The following is a 22141-nucleotide window of genomic DNA, read 5'->3' on the forward strand; positions in this document are numbered from 1 at the left end:
TCCGAGTCGGACGGCGAGCTCACGTGTCGGGCGCACACATTCGCTCTCATGCGTCTCGTGTCGCTGCCCGCGAGTCTGTCCCTGAGGATGGATTGCCAGGGTGCCTGCACAACACACAACTGTTGAAATATTTAAACGCTAGATCATTACCACGTTTGCCATGTAATTACACATGCTCATTTAATATTCCACCTCAATATGGGGCTACATGTGCTCGCACGGATTCTCAGTGTGTGTGGGTGTGTAAGCGAGTGTTTGTTTACACGTCTCGCTTGTTTGTCCCAATGCGCCGTATGGAGGTGTGTATGCTGTTGTGTATGTTTGCGTGTTCCCATATAATCTTGGTTTGAGCGAGGCTTTGTATATTGTTGCGATTAGGTGTGTATTTCTGTGTGTTCACAGCTGCTGTTGCTTGGACATGTTCCTATAAAGCCCTCAATCATCCTCCTATCCCTTGCAGCTCAGATCAATACAAATATAGTGGCAATTGAAAGCTTTACATTGGGCATTTTGCTGTAATGTCAGAAAACAGTCGAAAAGAACAATGACATAGCTCGTTGCTTTCGGGGCATTTCAGTGCATGCTGTGACATAATATCCTGCATTTATATTTTGCCAAGTACATTATTTCTCAGAGCATCAGTTGAGAGATACTTCTCATAATCCGTTAGAATATCATGAAAAATACTATAGTTTGGTTTAAACGTGCAAAGCCTGATTTAAATGTGTGAGATAAGAGGAGTCCATATTCTAAAATAGCAGTGCTCTTTACCAATATTACATTTGTGTACATCATGTTTTTTATTCTAATTCAGTTAAATATTGATTTTGTGCCACATTGGTTTAAGGTCTGAATCTGGACCCCGGGGTTTAATTCCAGAAACGGTAGAAAAAGCATCCAAAACTAGCCAAGTCTACCATTCTAGAAATACTTTTTGATATGTTTAACCTCTCATCTGAATACATTACATTAGTGCGATCTGAACTTCGCTGCATCAGGAATGTGTGCATGTGTCCTTAATGTGCAGTCATCTGACTGCTAAAGCCTCATAATGCAGATACGTACAGTGACGGACGGCCAGGTCAGTCCTCAGTCTCAGAGTAGAAACCCTCACATGCTCAGAAAGAACATCTTTGTTGACAGAATTTAACTGGTTTGTCTATAGATGACGTCTCTTCTCAAGATCAACATCTATCTAACTTCTGTACCACTTTGGGTCTGAGGGCATTTGAGCTGATCTCAGCTGAATATTGATATTATTATTGTTATTATTGAGCAGGATATGCCCCGGCCAGGTCAGCAGTCCATCAGAGGGCAAACCATCACGCACAGTCATGTTCACGTCTAACAGCTATTTTAAGGTCACCACTTGACCTCACATGGGTGTTATTAAACTGTGGGAGGAGACCCACACAGGGGTGGCGTGTACACTTCACACGAATTTCCACCAGTGCTGAGACACATGTCGTTTCACGTGTATCCATACCACATTTGAATATTTAGAGAGAGACGCTCAGTGTCTGCCAAAGAAATCTGAACATAATAACACCATCCTCGCAATTTCACACAAAACAAGATACATGTGTTGCGTACGATACATTCCTGTCTCCTTACCTAAAGATGAACACAGAGGCTTTTCAGCTTCATTATTCTCTGTAACTGTACTGGGATCGATGGTTGAAAAGCCAGAATAAGCAGTTTATTTATCCATATATGCAATGTCATTATGCATTATTTTGAACTGATTAGAAAATAGAAATATCCTTTTTCGCAGGTCATTGTGATTCTCACACTGCCTTGAGATGATAAATTTTCATTTGAAATCATTTACTATTAAACCTGTTTCACTGATTAATCCTAATTAGGCTGTAATATTTCTTTGTGGCACAGCATGCTTCTTTTAGGTCCTTTTCCACTATTGTTTCCCAGTATAACACATCGTCTCACCTGTTTTTGCTATTATTATGTGTTTTTACCTGATGTTTTATTTGCGTTTATATTTTCAGACTAACACTTTTAAATTTTATTTTAAAGAAATTCTTCAGGTTTTAATCCAAGTCTTCACTAGATTACAGTTTGGTGTCACATTGTGAACTTCATGTCCTTTTGCCTCTCACATTGAGCCTCATCGAATCCATTAGTGGGATCATGCTTGTTACTATTATTATATCTGTATATCTTTGCAAACTCTGGACACATTGTGCAAACACCCCAGGAGGCCATCGTCTTCGAACATGAAAGAACACAGAGCCACCTCATCAGACACCAGCAGTCTAATCGCTTCTAAAGTTGCTCAGATTAAGACTCCTCTGGCTATCCTAATTACTCGATCAGTTATGGGAAAGCAGCTGAACCCGATGACATTGCTGTGGGACCCTATAACTACCTGAAGTGTTTTGTTTTTTTTGGAGGTTTTTTTTTGTTTTTTTTAATCGTAAGGCAGAATTGAATTCTTACGTTCCTCATTTTCACTTCCGCAGGAGATCCAGCAGCAGACAGCAAAAGAACCTTATGGCCTCAATCTGGCAGAGTTTCCTGCCGCGAACGACCTGCACATCTATGAAAGGTACATTTGAGTTACTGTTAAAAATGATTTAGTTAGAAATGTGCTTAACACACCTACTACAATCCCAACAAAAAAAATACAAATTTTATGTTTGTAGTGATGACAACGTACAGCGTTTTGATTAACAGTGTGGACGTTTTATAATGTGTAATTCTCTCATTTATACTATAATTTTATTTAGGCCAATAATGTAATAAATTAGTAGACGATTTGTTACAAGCATGATTGAGAGAGCGTTAGAGTATGTATCCTCGATACCACTGCCTGTTCTTCACGAGCAAAAACTTTGTTGCAAACACCTCGAAATGGCTGCAAAGCGTCGTGTATAAATTAGCCAGTCGTGGGAATGTCATGCATTTTTGCAGAGGTTTTCTGTAAAGAAGACCCTGCATCATGCATGCAGCCGCTCCTTGTTACACTGATCCAAGAGAGGACAAACAGAAGAGTGATGCGTAACGCAGCAGCGCCTCATCCCGCACCGCCTGTTCTGCCTTTTGCATAGGCATCGATTCGGCTCAGTTACTCCTGCGCCCGCTGAACAGCGGACTGCATCGGAGCAGTGAGGAAGAACAGTGATGCAACAACCCTGTCTTTAGAATGCCCAGTTCATATGGCGCGGTACACAAACATCAAGCTTCTTTTTGTTTCCGGCACCACTGTGATGCGTTTACGTAAATATCCACCACATGGCTCTACTACAACACTACTCGCTGTTTCTCAGAAGAAAATTTTACATTTTTACCTCGTTTTTTTGTCACTGGTCATAATTTCTTTTTCACTAAGTTTTATTCTAGTTTTATCTTTTTAAAATAACATTTACTAAATTTAGTTTGAATACAGCCACACGGTATTACCAGTGGTTGCCACCTTCTTCATGCTTCCATATATTCTGGTTTCAACCCACGGTCCAAACACATGTGCGTGCTACTGATTTTGTCTGTGTTTATACTGTGATGGACTGACGACCTCCTGCGTGGTTGAACTTGTTACAGTGGCGTTAAAAACACACTTGTAAATCCATTCTTTCTTGTTGATGGGAATGTGCTCTAAAGCGTTCCCTTAAACTCCAAACACAGTTTAAAACTTGTGCGAAACATAATTTGAAGATCATCGAGCTGTGTGCACCTGTGATCCTCCTGTTAATTAATCAGTTATTCAGTCAATAAATCAAAGTTTTAGCGACAGCAAGTCGTGGCAACTTGAACCACCAGGACATTATTTTACGTACTTGTTTTATGTGTCTGATATTCACTCTTGTGTTGGACATATTTTCCTTAGACATTAAAAAAAACATGTTTAACGAAAACTTGCGTGATGTTGAGATCTCCGCTGACTATATTTTAGAAATGATGCTTGATAAAAGCATCAACTCGAGAAAAAAATAAATAAAAAATTCAAATTGCAGTGAGGAATGTTGTTCATATCCTGCCACTCTAGTGGAAAATAATGAGAGGAAAACTGCATTCATTATTGAAGTTGGAACAGCTCCAAAGATGTTATCTGCAGCCCGGGCTCTACAAATCAATGCATTAATATTAAAAATCATAAGCAGGAGCCAGAGGGGAATGCTCAGCTGTTGCATATTGGTATGTCTGTGGGAGAAAAATTACCTGTTTGAGATTTCATGATGTGATCTGAAGATTAAAGAAATCTCAACGGACACGTTTGGTGAAGATGAAGCTGGGATTATTAGAGTGCGATTTCGCCCTAATTTTTGGATAACATATATCGGCTTTTTTCCCCTGCAGGTTCGCTCAGTTGGGGGAGAGTCAGCACGAAGTGGAGAGAACTGAGAAATTAAACTTGGCAAACATCAATAGCTTGTGAGTATAACTTGACTCATTAACACTCTGAAGAAAAACCCAATTACTCGTCCTCGATGAGCCGCCCTCACGCGTCGTATCAAGCCTTTTTTGTAAATCTTGTCTGACCCTGTTAAATGACGCTCAAATGAAGCTGGACTTTCTCTTATCATGTAACTTCAGGGTTAACCTTGGGTTTTCTGTCCTTCGACGCTGGTTCATGTTTCACCGGGGTAAATAACCATGGTAACTTACCGAAGCAGGTTTTGTTCTGGATCAACAAGTATAAAAGTATCGCCTCCTGACCAATCAGATCTCCTGGAAAATGACCTGCTCTTTCATGGGGCGCGTTCACATTTCCCTGTTTGATCGGGACCAGAGTTCTCTTCAGGGAGTTTCTGGGAAACACCTTTGAACGCTCCCCTGAATTCTGAACTGGATCGAACGAGCGATCTCTGGTCCCCTTGAAAATGTCGATCCAGGTTCTCGTGCAAACGGTCTTTCCAGTGTGTGAGATGAGAGGACGGGGTGAGAGAGTGTGAGATAGAACACAATGCATTCTGGGTAGTGAACAAACAAAGTCAACTGTGCGAATCAGAAGACGCAGAAAGAAAAAGTTGGAAAATATCTCACGGGCAGACGTGGAGTCGTGCGGAAGACGTAGAGAGAAAGGCGCTCATTGATATCTGGTCTGAAGACTTTATATCGCTGTTGTTTGTGGCTACTCTTTAGCCACGAGCTAATGAGCCTAGCCACCACAGGCTAAAGCGGCATGACTTCTGCTTTCGGCCCGGACCAATCAATGAGCTGTGTTTTTTTTTCTTTACTTCCTCTCTGGTCAGCAAAATCCGGTCCCAAAAGTGCAGCTTGAACGCCACCCGAACCAAATGAAGGTGCAAAGATTCTCACCTGTGCCGTGATTAAGGGAAATTGAATGATCAGAGTGCTGTCCGTTTATATTGGCCACCGAATTAAGTTATGTATGAACAGAGTCTGCAATTTTCTGCCAGTATTCCTTCCTGGCTTTCGCCGCAGCAACACTGTTGCTTTTGGCCTGGATGTTTGAATTCTTCACATTACTGAAGAATAATTGTCTGCTCCTCCATGGTAAAGTATGCTGCTCTGCAGGGTTTGTGATTGGTCAGACGCTGCAAACTCGGTCCCTTTTATCTGAACGTGAACTGATCAAGATGAGAAAAGCCTGGGTTCAATTACCAAGTTGATAACCAGCTTCATGGTACCCCTTATCAGGATTGCGAATGTCTGTGTTGGTCAACCCAGGTAACGGAGAAAATATCCCGGGTATGTTGATCGTAGCCGAGGCCCTCAGGTGTGTCGTTTTTTAAGGCTACCCGCAGTTCTTCCACCTCTTCTCAGCCATGTCATTCCCCTGTTAGTTCATCTGTGGTCTTCCCGCTCACTGCAGCTGTGACCCAGCTGCTCAAGGATGCACTTTTCATTTCCCCTCGGCTACAAGTTCAACCACACGTGCGACAGCAATATGAAGCCATGGTAACGCAAGACTACTTCGCTCCGCTCTCTTTCTTTGGGCCTCCAAGCTGGACATACACACACACACACACACACACACACACACACACACACACACACACACACACACACACACACACACACACACACACACACACACACACACACACACACACACACACACACACACACACACACACACACACACACACACACACACACACACACAGGAATAGCATTCCATTGACAAATCCGTCATGAGACACATTATTTTTAAGTCTCTACTTTCTCCTTGCTGCACTTCATCTTTAACTGCTTCATGGTCTTTGTGTGCTTTTTCAAAGACATTCTTGTGCCCGATCATTCACACACGTGCGCTCGCTCTCGGAATGCAAGATCAGAGTATAAGACATTTATTGGTCTGCAGCTCCAGTATCAAACTCTCCCCCCTCACATCTGTTCCTTTGGTGCAAAACACGTGTTGCTTCGCAATTCCTGATAAAATCTCTTTTCTTTTTTTTTTAAAATGAATTAAACATTTATTCAGTCGGCAAATTAATGCGTTTCAAGGATATGTTTACTCAGCTGAGGAGGAACCGAATCTCCCAAACTAGTTAATTATAGTCTTTTCACTCTATTTAAGACATGCCAAAGGGTAATGATTATTTAGCAGATAAAGGCATATCAAGTAAGAAATTGTGTGTGTGGGGGATTTTTTGTAAAAAAAAAATAAAAATCTATTAACATGGCAAATTTAGCTTTTTCCCTCTTTCAGTTGTGCTCCATTTAGAAAAAAACAGACATTTATCCCCCCCCCCCCCCCCCCCCCCCCCCAAAGACAGATTGATGTTTTGTGTGCAATTTAAGATTATGAAGTTAAAATCTTTATTGCATGATCGATTTAACTGGGATGAATGCAGGAATTTGTTAAAAGCACATATCTGCTGTGCAGTCATTACCTTCATGTATACTGTAATGGCTTGGTCAACAGCTATAGATATATCTATTATAGATGCTGAATATTTTGTCTGTCACTCACAGACGGAGAATATTTATTATTATACGTTATTAATTAGCTCTAATTCAAATTAGCTGCATATAGACCATCTATAGCAACAAATTACAGCCTTATCAGCAGTCAGAGTCCAATGATAACAAGAGGCAAAAAGGCAGACAAAAAGTTATCTCATTTCTCGACACACTTACGAGCTTCATTATTTTCTTCTAAACAGATATATTGCAGAAGTCTGATGGCGCTTGGCCTTGTGAAAATAATAACCAGTTCAAGATGGGAGATGCCTAAGAGGCTTTTGAAGAAGGGAAGGCTTGTGGTTTGCTTTTCTTTAAAAAACAAAAAAAAACACACACATATTCAGGAAGCCAGATGGGCTCAGCAGAATGTTTGTGAGTGCATGATAAGTGGTTGGAACATAAAAGAAGAATTATGAAAATGGTACTCCAAACAGGATTTAAAGTAATGGTGATAGGACAGTAGAAATAATTTCACGTGGCAGTGTTGCACGTTGCTGCGTGAATGCACAGGTTGCAGGTGAAGAAGACGACGCTCGCCGGCATGTTTGTGTGAGGAACGTGAATAGAAATGATTGTCCTTCATTTCTGAGCAGATGAAGAACGCCGTGTGAATATTGAAGACGAGGGTAAGGAGGGCAAGAGGTAGAAGTCGAGACTTGATTCAGACTGAAACATAGTTGGTGCAGTAAAGAGTCATTTTAATACTTGAATCTCCACATAATTTCACGACACTAAACACTGCACACATTATATACAGTAGACCTGGAACCATCCTGTCCTCCAGCAGAGATCATTTTCCCTGTTGAGAATGAAACTAGTGCCACAGTCGCCCATGCTTTAGTGCACACAGTTCAGCATCAGGGGCACTTAACAGATTCTGCTGCTGTCTGGTACTGCAGGTATTTATTAAACATGACGTGAAAACCATCATGAACACAATGTCAGCCCCTGATGACTTTTCTGTAAATTCCCATTTTAACATCTTCATCTAGTCTCTGGTGAGACGCACCAGTTTAGCATTAGAGCGTTGGTGCACGTCAGAGTGCGATGGAAATGGGGGCTGATGATTACATCGAAGTGTCAAAGATGTAAAATTCTGTCTCAATGAGATGTGCTGCTGATGTTTCTTGTTTTCTGCCGTCATTCGTTCAACTATCAAAATCATGTTCTTCTTTTGTTGTTGCTTCTTTGTTCATTTATGTTCCTGCTTGAAAATCTTGTTACTGTCTAGATCGAGCTGTTTAATCTAGCAACAGTTGGAAAGGGTTTGGATGAGTGTGATAACTGTAAATGATATATGTAGCACTAACAAGGATATTGTCTGTTGTCCCCCACCCCCCTCCCCGCTTAATCTTCCCTCTCTCTTTGAGCCTTCCCCCCTGGTCGGGTACGGCAGCCATGACAGTGTCTAATAAAGGCAGCAACAGGAGGCGACTCCAAATCGCTTCCTGTTACAAGAGCAAAAAGTGTTCTGACACCGGAAGGCTCTCAATTACATAATATCGTTTGCCCAAGCTGCCGAACAGGACAAGGGGAGGCAAAAAAAAAAAAAATCAATAATTACTCATCAATCATAATAATAGTGTATGATTATTATCAAACACTATTATTTGTGTTTGAAAAAACAATTGTTAAAATCAAAAATGGTATTTTAACGAGCATTAAAAAGCAAAACTCTTCTTTTGCTCTTCAGATATTTAATGTTTCTACTAAGTTTGTACACTCTACAGCAGTGTGTGTGAGTTCGATAATAGTCTCAGCTTCCTCCTCTGTCTTTTCAGGATGATTTTCTCTGACAATTAAAAGGGCAGACCCGTTTCAGACTTTGAACTCTACTGAATCAGACAATGGCAGCTGCCCACAGTCTTATCTAGATCACATAATCCATCAAAGTATTCCTTCTTTTAACAGAAATACATCAACAATGTTGTGTTCGTCTATCTGGTGCCGGACCCACTTGCAGCATTAGTTTGAGGACAGTATTGTCGACTTTGAAGTATCGACTGTTCCATTGGCTAAAACACAATATATATATATATATATATATATATATATATATATATATATATATATATATATATATATATATAAATTAGTGTTGATAACTAAAGTGACCGTGCAGCACTTGACACACCACTTTTAGAACAATTCCAATAGATTTTGCTTCATTTCAGCTTGAGTCTGAAAACCAAGCAATAATGCTGAAAATCTAGATTTCAGTGGGATGTTATTCTTCCAAAGCCCAACAGACGAGTTGTGACGACGGATATGAGTGCAACAGCGAAGCTCAAACGTGACTTGCTTATTATCGTCGCGCATCGACGATAATGTGGAAATTAGCACCTTCAAGGAGGAAAATTAAAAGATCCTGATTGCATTTTGTGTCGGATGTATGGAGGCGCTGCCGGCTCTTCGTGGCCTCGGCCAAATGAGAAAGTGCAGCTGAAAGTGATTATGCATCACTCAGTAGTGTGACAGCTGTGTAGAATGTTTTTCCTCTCGTCAACAAGGGATTGTAACATCTTTTCATTTTCATTCGCTGTGCATTTTTTTAATTAAAATTTCTTTTTGCTTTTCCTGACCTTCTCCTCACTTTTCTTCACCACTCACCAGTCCATGCATGCGTTGTTGTCATCCTCGTGTCAGGCCCACACGGTGTGACTGGTGGTGTCACTTGTTGTGCAACAGTGTGCTATTCTCAGATGTTACAGCACCCCCTCCTCAGTTTGCGCCCTCCCCCCCCGGTTCAATCGATGGATCCTGCGGCTGGTTCATCAGGAGGTCCCTGAATTTATTCTTTTCCCATTTTAAATTACAGTAAGAGTTATTGACACTCGGATACAGATTAATGAAACTCAAGACTAAAAAAATACTTTTTCTTGTTTTGGTTCGCCAATTTCATTTCATATGTTACAGTGAGCTGTAAAAACCTGCAAGTTGCGGTTAATAACGGCGAGTAAATGCAAGAAAACAGGTTGATTCAAGGCCTTTGTCTGGAATTTGTATGTTTCTTCTGTGATTGTGTGGATTTTTTTTTTCCCACACTCACAAATTTACCAGTGTGTATGATTGGTTAACTGCTTGAGCTCAATTTGCAATGGGAACATGCATGTGAGTCACTATTTCTCTGTGTGTCGACTCTTTAATGACTTAGCAACCGCCCCATGGGGAATAACTTGAATAAGACGGGTGGATGGAGTGGTATTAACATACCTACAGCAGTTGTCTCCATCCAGCCATATGAAAAGCGGCTGGATGAAACCTTGTGTTTAATGTCTTTTTGTGTTTCTCTTTTTTCGTATTTCGCTGCATCTTTACAAGGATCTGTTGATGTCCAGCATCTTGATACCTCTGATATGACAGTAGTCACTTTTCTGCACTGTTGAAAAGAAAAAAGTTAATTATAATTTCACTATTGGGGCAGTTCGAGATGTGAGTTTAGTAGTCGACCTCTTTAGAAACCCATTATACTGAAGTATACGTGGATGTATATTTATGTGTAAGTTGGTTCCCAGCTGCACTGTTCATTTGGACCAGGGTGAATCTACTATTTTAGTTTACTCAGAAGGGTTACTGGAGGAAAACCATGATGACACATTGAGCCCAAATTATTATCCAAAGCCACCAAGCAGTCGCATTGGAACAGCAGCCATGTGCTGAACTTCCTGACTGAGTGGATGACCTGACGAGCACGCACTTGATAATCCCCCCGGACGGTGGCGAGGCACGCTCGAGAGTCTAGTTTCTGAGAAAACGTAAGCGATTATGCCGTACAGGCACCCTTCTCCGTCGTCTGTGTGTTGTGTTGAGGTCGTATTGACCCCTCTCTCCGCACCAACATCTCGTCTCCACCGGGAGTTTTGGGTTGGATTCTTTGATTTTTCTAGTCATTCCTGTTGTGACATGTTTTCCTTGTACATTTTCTGTACGTCCCCCCCACCCACCCACCCACCCACCCACCCACCGACCCCCACAGGGAGCCAGTGTCCTGCTTCCCGGAGGACAGTGTCTACGCCGTCTCTCCCCCGCAAGTGGATCGAGATGGCCACAGTGTCTTCGAGAGCCATGTGATGACGGGTCAAGGCCAGGTGAGGGTGCTGTGCCGAGGCGACATGTTGATGTACAAGGAGTACGTCAAGAACAGATACATGTGAGTCACAAGCAGCAGGACCTGGACCAACATCACCGAGGTGAATTCGGCAGCGGCTGTCCGACGTAAAATCCCTGAAATGGCTTTTGTTTAAATATTTCGCATCAAACGAGAGGGTTTCATTGTTAAAAATGATGATGATGGATGAAGAAAATTCCATAAAGCTGCACTAAATTGTCTGTTTTCTACAAATAGCACTTTTGTTTTAATGTTTTATTATTCTTTTGATTGAGGACAGTTGCCCGAACACGGAATTCAGCAACGCTTTCTTTTTTTTTCTCTGGAGCAATCTTGAATAACTCTTATCGGCGTTTTAACGGAAAAACTAATTTTCAAACGGGATCTATGGAGTTTAAAGATTTAGCCATTTAAACAAAAGGTTTTAAAAAATACCTTTTTAGATGGCAACATGGAGAATGTATCATCCAGTAAAATGAGGGCCTTGTGATGTTCTGTGAGGATGTTAGTATGACTGCTGTTTAGGAGATTGTCTTTTTTTTTTTCTTTCTTTCAATTGTGTTTTTTTACATGTTCGTTTTGGTTGCAGTTGTTTTATTTTGTTCATTTTTCTCTTTTTGTCATGCAACTTATTTTTTTTACAAATAAGACATGTTTCAATTTACAGGCAAATTGTGTTGCTGTTTTCCCGCCATGCCATTTCCTGTGGGCACCTTTGTGACGTTCACAAAACAACCACTCTTTGCGCGTTTGTAGAAATGTTTCTGCGATGTCGGCTCAGTGTCAAGTCTTCTTAATTAAACATTTATTTATCAGCACAATGCGACGGCATAGTCTGCTTTTCTTGTATTCAGTGTGTTTTGTCTTTGCTCGTCAGAAGTCTTTTCACTCTCTCTCTCTATTTTTTTCCCACGAGATCTATGTGATCGTCTCTTTCTCTCGATATGCACACCGTACACTCTTCATGTCTCGCGGCTTTCTAGCCCTTCTCACCCCCTCACGCTTTCATTACTCAGCTTTCAAACACAGGTGTCAGAAAATGTGAAATGTGAAAAACACGCACGCACACACACGCACACACACACACGGCCGGCGTGGTGAATGACCACTGGTCTCTGTAGCCGTGCCTCGTGAGCCTGAAGTTAGAGGAGGAGGGCATTGCTGCCTCAGCATGTGATGTGGGGAATTAAACAGTGAAATAGCCTCTCTGAAGCGTTTAAAGCCCTATTAATATTTTCTATTTCTGCCGGGGCTACCGCTGACAGCGAAGGGTAGTTTGAGTTCAACTGGGAGATCTGTAACGCGCCATCGTGATAACACGTCTCAACTAAAGTGACAAGAGCTTCTGAACTGAATCTTTTTTCTTGCATTCCAGCTTCGTTTGCTGTCGCTTCCATGAAACTATTGGAGAGCTGAATGATATCTCACTTTGTGAACGTTGGTTCACAAGTTTCTCCTGCAATTAAAAGCACTGTTTAATCTTCGTAAGCAAAAGCAGTTTCTCTCTCTCTCTCTCTCTCTCTCTCTCTCTCTCTCTCTCTCTCTCTCTCTCTCTCTCTCTCTCTCTCTCTCTCTCTCTCGGCTTCATACCTCTACTTTTTTTGCTCCACGTTTCACAAGCCAGACAATGAGTAATGATTCTACACTCCTTGAACTTATGTTTCCAAAACTCTTTCCGACTTGCTGGTTTTCGTTCTCTCCATCACCAGGCCAGTACACGAGAGTACGTTTATGTCTCTCCAGGCTTGTTTGAAAAGTTTTTTTTCAAAATGTCACCGATTTGAATAACATGATGGATCTTAATTACAGACGCCTTGTTACAAATTCCCAGGATGGCATTCGACTCTAAACCTTGGTTCGACAAGCTGTCCATGTGTAATTTGTACATCTGCTTCTTTTCAAGTTCTTTGAAGAGAAGAAAAAACACGATCAGCAGAGGCGACCTTGAAAGTGAAATGTGCAAATCAATAGAACTGCACAAGTCAAGATGTGTTTTCCAGGGGTAAGTAAATGAAGTTTTATCAGTCACTTTAAAAAACAAAGACTTTTTTTTTTTTTTCTGCATCCAAGCTGGTGACGGCAAGAAAATCTTCAGAAAGTACTTGAGGTACTTTTCCTCTCACTGGTTTTAGTGACCAAAGGAAGAATTTCACTCACTTTATTTAAAGCTGTATTTTAGATTTCAATGCAACTGTTCCCATGAATCACACTATAATTGGATCATTTATGACACGTTTGTCACTGTTTGGCTTTTGCTTAACGTGGACTCCCGGCTCCTTTTGTATCACCGATCCACTCACCTTGAGCGAGAGTAACGTCGCTTTAGTGTCTTCAAGTCAATGCTCCTTCTTTTTAAGGCTAGGTTTAGTTCAAGTATTTCTAGGCATTTTGTGGATGTAGTTCTTTTCCTCCTCCACACTCGGGGACACATTGTCTCATTTACTGCCTGGTGTCATCAGGTGTGCGCTGTTGAAAGTTAGAGTATTATCATGCATGTGTGCAATGGGGGTGGGTGGACTATCAGCGTTTAAACTTACTGAAAGAGGCAGTTTTCCAATGGAAATGAGGGCCTTTTATGTAAATTCCTTTTTTTTTTTTCTCCCCCTGCGTGCTGTGAACCTTTCTAATGGCAGGCGTATCATCACATTGAAACCTCTCAGTGGGTGAATAAATGCATCTTTCCCGCTTATATTTCTGAGCATCTTGTTCCTGGTAGTCCGCGTATAAATAGACGAGAGGTTTAATGTTTGCATTCAGTCGGGTGGGGTTTCTGTTTGTTTCGATCAGTTTGGTTTATTCCAGCGGGGAAAATAGAAAAAAAAAAAAAAAAGATTTCCAGATCTGTGTGTTGTTGTTTTTCCCACTGTGAGGATGAATATGTGCAGAGGTCTCTGACATGAGTCACTAGGCACTTCATGTGACTGCTTAGTTTATGAATGAAGACAATCCCCTCTTTGCAGCCCCCAGTCCACTAACAAAAGGTGGCCAAACAGCTGTTGCCTGGAAACCAGGACCTGTTACCATAATGCTCTGTTGCTTTGTATCTGCAACTGCTTCCCCTTGTCTTCCAACATTTCATCCCTTTGAGATGTCATGCAGCATCTCGCAGGGATGTAAAACCCTTTGAGTCTTATATACCTTAATATCTCAAAAGGGATATAAAACAATTCTGATATCCATTCATGCTGAGAAAATTTTAATGTTTTGTAAACACACTATTTGGGAGTTTTGTCATTTGTCAATGAATTAATTGAATTGTCTGCTGGGAAAAAAAAAGAAAAAAGACCAAGACCACGGTGGTGTGTTCCTGTTTGGACGCTGGTCTGAAACTGACCTGTTCCTGGTCTTAACCATGGTTTTGTGGCAGTGCACTGGCGTCGATCCCAGCTGACTTTAGGCCAGAGCAGGATACACTCTGGACTGGTTGTAAGTCCATCAAAGGGAGCAAGCATACATACACACACAATCATACACCAATTAACCTTGCATGCAGGTTTTTGGAAACCGTGACAACATGCAAATTCCACACAGAAAGGTCTGGCCCATATTTGAACCCATCCCACTGGGAGATGAGATAATTTGTGAATTTCCCCCACGGGGATGAATAAAGTATCGATCTATCGATCGATCGATCTAACCCTACGAGGTGTGTTTTCATAGGAAACACCAACTGAGAAGTCGGCCTTTTTTAAGAATGCTTCAATCAAAGTCACAATCAGCCTGTTCCTCGCATTCATCATCCAAAAGTGTTATAAATAGGTTGCAATGGAGACGTTTATTATCTATCACTTTCAGTTGTCAACTGAAGCATGTTATTACCGAGCACAATGAAGAACAAGAGGAAGCAAAGGTGAGCAAATCCATTAAATAAAAAAAAAAAAAAGAAAAGAAAAGATATTCAATCTGCTTGTAAGAGAGCATCAAAGACGAGCACTGAATCAAACAAATGGTGTGTAGCAGCAGTACTAACAGTTCCTGTCTGTACAACATTATGTCTGTTCCTGGCTCAACAACACTCGTCCAACTTGATGAATCATGGTTACACAAACTGAGGAGCGCACACTCGCTGCACACGTTTGCTGGACAGAGATCATAAATCTATGATCCCTGCACCCAAGATCACAGACTTTGGAAGTTTTTACAGGATTATAAGGATGAACTCCTCTTCAGACTTGAACATTTTCTACAACAAGCAAAAGGTCTGTTGACTTTATAAACGCAGGTGGAAATTTTCGATTACGTGCATTAAGAGGGGCTGTTTCTATTGGGGGTTTCTACAGTTATGTGTGATTTATGTCTGCAGCAGAGCAAAAGCTTGATTAGTTATGGGCCGCCTGTATGTGTAGATAAACAACTTAAAACATGCTCTGATTCATTTATTATTATTTTTTTTTTAAGAAAGATTTGGGAGAAGATGTTGGATTTTCTTCAAAACTGTGTAAACAAAATATTGGGAAATCATACACCAATATATAAAAATAGTGCAAAATGTAAGAGAATGTTTTTGTTAGAATGTCTTTGCCATCTTGATACACAATTTTCTTTGTTATTGATGCCAAATTTGCAATTAAGATATGTGCTGTAATGCTGAGTATGTGGATTCCTCCATGAAACATTTGCAAGCGCTCATCCTACAAATGCAGGTTTATTATCAATGCGGTACCATTAAAATGGTTTAAACAGACTTTCTAACACTTAAAGATTGGCCAGAAGCATTGTCACAACAATTGTTATGACGTTGATGTTACATTTATAAGAATCCCGGGAGCCGAAGGCATCGGGAAGCAGGGGATTTCATTTTTGAACCGGTTACAGAAAAGTCCAATCTGGATGTATCGTTTGTTTTCAGCTGCTCTGCCTTGAGAGTGAGTCTGTTGTAGTTGCTATAGCAACACAATACAAAATGATATTTCAGCTTGCGTTACTTTGAGCAGATAGATATTTGTTTGCTGTTAATTACTGAAGTAGAAGTGTGAACTCAGCGTGTTTAAAATGGTTGAAATCAATGTGGACTCGTCACAACTGGACTCAGCTGCTTATGTTTGTTCAGTGGGTGTCACATAATTCATTAACTTGTGGTGTGCATGTCAGACTGCAGCAATTATCAGGCTGGAGCTAGTTTACATCATTGATGCTACTAATCCCTACTGAAGGCTTCACTGTGGTGAATGATAGGCAGAACTCACCCGGCTGACGCGGAATTTGGCCTTGATACATCCTTACATTACATGTAATAACTTGAGTCTGGATTATTTGTAACGAGTACAATCTGGGTTGGTTTTAAATTCTATAATCTGGGTTCATTGTAGCCAGAGTCTGGATTAGTTAAATTACAGATGCAGGATTACAGATAGTTTGGACATGGTGCATTGATTTCTGCAACAATATTTTCAAGGGGTTGCCTCTGATCACAATTCATTGCTGCAGCAGAAGGTTGGCAGAGGTGAAGAGAGTGCACAAGAAGCTGCAGAGAGTCTGCATGCAACAGAACCAGAATGGGAGAAAAAGAGACACCCCCCTTCTCTGTCCCTCCCTCTCTGTCTCTCTCGCTCCCTCTCTCTCTCTTCGCCTCTCTCTCTCTCTCTCTCTCTCTGTGTCTGACATCACTCAGGTTTAAAGCTCTCCCCTCGTGTTTCATGAGTGCTCTCTCCTCCTCCTCTTCTTCTGCCTGTTCACCTTCCTCACTCAGCTGAACACCGGCCAATGCTCCTCACTGCTGCCCAGCGTGTCTGCCCCATGCGTGGGAAACACAACAAGATCAAGGGCTTCACTTGAGTAAAAGAGGAGGGAAAAGAAATCACTGAGTTCCTGTGACTGATTCTTCTCATCGAGGGAATTACGAATTCTAAGAAAATCCTTCACCGTTCACAGATTTTGACACAGAGGTAGGTTTACAAATCACTTATTTTCTGAAATTATTTGCTCAAACTATGTTGTTAAAACCATGAATCTAAAGGAAAGGATGCTAAGATCCTTGAGCTTTCCAGTGGTGAGACAGGCTGTGATTTCAGCACCACGGACAGCTCCTGTGAAACTTTTCAATGGAAATTCCACTTCAGATCAGAATAGATGGCATTTAACAGGCTGCTGTTAGTTTACAAAAGGCAATCAGAGCTATACAAACTATAATGCTCTTTTCTTTGTGTGCTCTATTCAGTCTAAATATGGTACAAAGTGTGCCTTTTAGGTCCATTCTGAAATGAGATGGGGGTTTAAAAGTCAGTTTTAGGGTTTGGCTCTCTTGAAAAATTTTGCCTTATCTCGACCTGATTTAATCTCATGTAGATTTTTCAAGAATTAATATTTGTGTTTTTAGAAAGCATTTCTGCATCTGCTGTTGCTTGTTAAACTCTTACACTGCATATTTATTTATCAAACCTGCTCTCCTGCTTACAGAGACAAAGAAACGACTGTGCGGAGCTATGAATGAGTCGCTGGTGGTGAACGACTCCTCTGCGTCTCCTGTGGCCGGAGAGGCTTTCCCCTGGCTGGAGGCTGAGTCTTTAGACCACAATGGCAGCCTGGAATTGTCCGCCGCGCCGTTAGACTTCCCCATCAACCCGTGGGACATTATGCTTTGTATGTCAGGCACGGTCATCGCCTGTGAGAACGCTATCGTGGTGGCAATCATCTTCTACACGCCCACGCTAAGGACTCCCATGTTTGTTCTGATCGGGAGCCTGGCCACAGCGGACCTGCTGGCCGGGATGGGATTAATCCTGAACTTTGTGTTCCAGTATGTGATCTCCTCTGAGACTATCAGTCTTATCACTGTGGGCTTTTTGGTGGCCTCCTTCACTGCGTCCATCAGTAGCCTTTTAGCCATCACAGTGGACCGTTACTTCTCGCTATACAACGCCCTCACTTACTTCTCTGAGAAGACGCTGCAGTACGTCCACCTTATGTTGGTGGGGACCTGGGGCGTGTCTCTGTTCCTGGGCTTGCTGCCCATCCTCGGCTGGAACTGCCTGGACGATCCGGCCTCCTGCAGCATCGTCCGACCTCTAACCCGAAGCAACCTCACACTTTTGGCCACTTCCTTCTTTGCCATTTTTGTGCTCATGCTGACTCTCTACTTCAAGATCTGCAAGATCGTGTGCCACCATGCCCATCAGATCGCCCTCCAGCAGCACTTTTTTGCAACGTCTCATTATGTCGCCACCAAGAAAGGTGTGTCTACTTTGGCTATCATCTTGGGGACATTTGGTGCCAGCTGGCTCCCTTTTGCAATTTACTGTCTTGTGGGTGAGAGGGAGTATCCATCGGTGTACACCTATGCTACGCTGCTGCCAGCCACCTACAACTCCATGATCAACCCCATCATTTATGCCTACAGAAACACAGAGATCCAGCGCTCCATCTACATGGTTCTATGTGGCTGTTTTCAGGCTAATGGGTCCTATAGGTCCAGGTCCCCAAGTGAAGTCTAAAAAGGTGCTAGAGCTTGTATGTGTGTTTGTTTGTGGGCATGAAAGAGAGTGTGTGTGTGAGTGAAAACACTGAGCAAAAAGACAAAACCATCCTGTGACCATTGACAATCTGCTTACAGTTGACAGTGAATGCTTTACAGGCACAAAGGTGGCGTGATGCTTGAAATCTGTCTCTTATGTATACTGTATCTGCACTTTACTATGTCTCAACACAAGTTAAGCTGGCAGTTTGGAAAATGCTGTGAACAAGAAACTTTGGTGAAAAGTAAAAACATACCTGTGAATGTACTTTAAATGAGAAAAAAAAAGGAATGGAAAATATTGCACTTTATTCAATGTTTTTTCAAATGCCAAAGCAGTATTGTAAAGCTCTTAATGTGTTTAACCATTTGGATCTGTGAGTAATGTGTGCCATTTTTCTATTTTGTATCGTTTTGTCTTTGATTGTCCATTTTTGTACAAGAAATAAAAACATGAAAATCATTTGCAGCTCCCACGGTACCTCTTTATTGTTGCGGCCGTTACACCTGTTTTTACATCCTCCTCTCCTTGTTTCAGTCACTTCCTCTTGAGCACAGGTGGGTCTGTTTGATGAGCCTAATGATACATTGAGAAAGCAGGGACCTTTCCCCGGAAAATAGCTTCAATTTACACCCAGACACATTTGAAAGCTGTTTGCCCAGCCTGTGCATGTCATGTGTTTGTCGTGTGTGTTAGAGAGAGAGAGAGAGAGAGAGAGAGAGAGAGAGAGAGAGAGAGAGAGAGCAAGCCAGAGAACGAAGCAGACAAATAGAGCGAGAGATACCACAAACGTGTGAAAACATGTGCCATGTGGTCAAGCGTGCTTTGCATTTTTGATTAACTTCCATTCAAACCAACCAGATGATATCCAACACGACGAGCAATCAACCTTTAATGCCAAACAAAAAAAAAAACTATTTATGCTTGCAATTTACCATAACTACTCTCAAAGTAGCCTTCGTATATGGCTGCCATGATAAGATATGGGGCTTTACCCTGCAAGCACAGGAAATGAAAAGGTTTGTTAAGACTGTTGCCTTATCTCTTCTCATCTCAGCAGGATTTCCAGTTATGATTCAGGAGAGAGGCGGGCGTTGGCACGTGTATGCGTGTGTGACAAAGTGAGAAAAGCGTCGACGATAAGTCCCGTCTCTGTGCCAGCTGCTCTGCAAAGTGTCTGAATGTCCCTGGCAGCCTCGGCAGACACAAACACAGAGGTTTATCTGGCCGGCTGTTTGAACAGGTAGCTGCTGAGGGCATCGGGTCGCCGCACCGGGTCCTATTGTCGATCTAAAGGTGTGGGAGGACACACAGACAGATATCCAGTTTTTACTGTTGCTGCATTTAGAAGGGGACGTCTGCCCTCCCCAGTCTTTGTTGGTGACACTGATCACAGCAACACTTCAAAACTGAAGAATCGACACAACAGACAAGGTCGGTCATCTGTTTTATTTGGCTGAATAAAAAAGTTGAATCGTATGTTATTTATATCAAAAAGAACATTTTTATGTCTCCTTCCTGTGTGTGTCCGGCCACCTGAGCATCCCAGGGTGTCACATTTCACATGAGCATCTCAGCTGCATCTTTGTAATCACATTTTGAAGTGACTGAACCCCCAGCTTTGGTATTGGTGCAGTGACATGTTAGTGACTAGTTGGAGTTTTCTCACTGTGTGAGTCAGGCTAATGACTGATTTAGTTCAGAATAGATATTTTGCGAGGAAAATACTCTGAGATTTACATCTCACTGCTTCTTTGATGAACAAACGCATCTTTACCTAAAATGTGCAATGTGGTGATGAAGCAGCAGGAAAACGGGACACGCAGTCAACAGGACATGAGTCTTTTGAAGGTCATTGCTGTCAAACAGTGATGTAGAAGATGGAGCGCTCTCATCTCACAGCAGTTCGATCCCTGGTTTTCATGATCTCTCCCATGTGTGCTTCAATTTTCTCAATTCACTCTGATTTGTATCTGACATTAGTTGGCCACTCTGCAATGCCAATAGATGTGATTGTGAGTTTCCTGTTGTCTTCCTTAATAGAAATGTGACTCTACACTTTTGTGAGGACCACAAATGATTGAAGCCGCTGACATCAGTCCGCAGAGTTTTACTGGAGTCTTGTTTTCATGGCTAAATATTCAGTATTGTCACCTGACAACAGGTCCGTGTGTTTGCTGAGTTTACAGTCTGTTAGACGCTGTCGTCCTCGGTCGGATCTGCACGGTGATGAAGGCTCCCACCGCCACTTGGAAGAGGATCTGCCTCGCCTCAGTTCATACAGAAACACGTTGGACACAAATGTCAGAACACCACGAGAGACTTATTGTTCTTCCACACAGAGAAGTAGACAGGCCGGAAGAATTCAATCACACTATAACTTCCATCTGGAAATCTCTCATGTAGCTGTTAACACAATTTACTAGTATTTGATTTTCCGGTCTGAGCCGATGCTCTTCGATACCACCCTGTGACTGGGGGCTTAGAACTGCGGTTGAACTAGATAAAATGATGTGAGTGAGAACACACAATACCGATACAGTATAGACAAGCACACTTCAGTTTCTTTTGTCCTTCGTTTTGTCTTTGTTGGAAAGTTTCCTCCCCACATGTCAACAACCAATAATTCGCCACAGCAAAGCTGGGGGTCACCACTTACGTACTTCTTATGGCGACTACAAGGAAAGTTTCCTCCCCACATGTCAACAACCAATAATTCGCCACAGCAAAGCTGGGGGTCACCACTTACGTACTTCTTATGGCAACTACAAGCAATAACCGTCCTCAGTTAGTAGGTTCAGGCTCTATCGTAAAGTGGGTGAAAGGTGAGGGATGCTGCAAGCTGCTAATGGAGTGCATGCTCAGGCCCGGCCGCTCTGAGATGTTTGTTCACCCTGATTTTTTTTTTTTTCTCTCTCCACCTCAACAGATGTTGCTTTTGCTCATCCAGCAAACCGGGCGACCACCGGTTTGTTCCCGGGAATCATAAAATGGTAAGTGGCAGTATTCACACACTGCTTGGAGCTCAATTTGACTAAAATGCCCTATTTTGTAATGTAACTTTAAACCATATTTGATTATTGTAAAATCTAAATACTCCAGTTTGAATAAACTACACCTTTTTTTCTCACGAGATCCCTTTACAGTACATAACGTTCCAGGAGTACTCACCTTCTTTAACAAAGTCTCTGAAAAGAATTCTAAAGACCATTAAAGAGTAAAACCTTTCAAAGACGCAATGTTGTCTTTGTGATTCTCCTGCTTCATTACCTTTCATACAAAGTCTGACCTCCACCCAACAGCCACCCGGAACAGAACTAAGTCTAACTGAACTAAATTGATCATTTATAACTGGTAAGCTGAAAAGAAAAAGGAACTGTGGTGGCAAAAGGTTTTAACAATCCTTTAAGCTTATAGACGCATAAACACGATGGTAAAATGACTTGGAACAAGCTTCAGGTACTAGAACCTGAAATTTTAAAGTATAAGTTACTTTTTAACCGCATTTCGTTGCATTAGAAATAGCAAAGATTCGATTTGTTTTCCAAAATGCCCTCGCATTTCTCAAACAAACAAAAGTAAACACAAATTATTCTTTGGCATAACAAGGATCATCATTAAAAAAAAGAAATAAAAAAAGTTATTATTTAAAAAAAAGTCTAATTTTGAATTACTGCCTGCTCCTGCACTG

General features: G+C 41.7%; 2 protein-coding genes across 2 annotated transcripts in view; both read left to right on the forward strand.

The window, feature by feature from the left end:
- fig4a (FIG4 phosphoinositide 5-phosphatase a) overlaps positions 1-11828 on the forward strand; it is a 47759-nt gene extending 35931 nt beyond the window's left edge. Inside the window, exons 22-24 of the mRNA XM_080491146.1 lie at positions 2481-2566; positions 4315-4389; positions 10868-11828. Of these exons, the coding sequence (XP_080347272.1) occupies positions 2481-2566; positions 4315-4389; positions 10868-11045 (339 nt within the window). The 3' untranslated portion in view covers positions 11046-11828. The remainder of the gene's footprint in view (positions 1-2480; positions 2567-4314; positions 4390-10867) is intronic.
- A 4813-nt stretch (positions 11829-16641) lies between these two features.
- gpr6 (G protein-coupled receptor 6) lies at positions 16642-18889 on the forward strand. The gene is made up of 2 exons (XM_080491038.1): positions 16642-16884; positions 17396-18889. The coding sequence occupies exon 2, from the start codon at positions 17422-17424 to the stop codon at positions 18427-18429; it is 1008 nt and encodes a 335-aa protein (XP_080347164.1). The 5' UTR covers positions 16642-16884; positions 17396-17421; the 3' UTR covers positions 18430-18889.
- The last annotated feature ends 3252 nt before the right edge of the window (positions 18890-22141 follow it).

Source organism: Lipophrys pholis (genome assembly GCF_963383615.2).
Source record: "Lipophrys pholis genome assembly, chromosome: 21".
NCBI lineage: Eukaryota > Metazoa > Chordata > Actinopteri > Blenniiformes > Blenniidae > Lipophrys > Lipophrys pholis.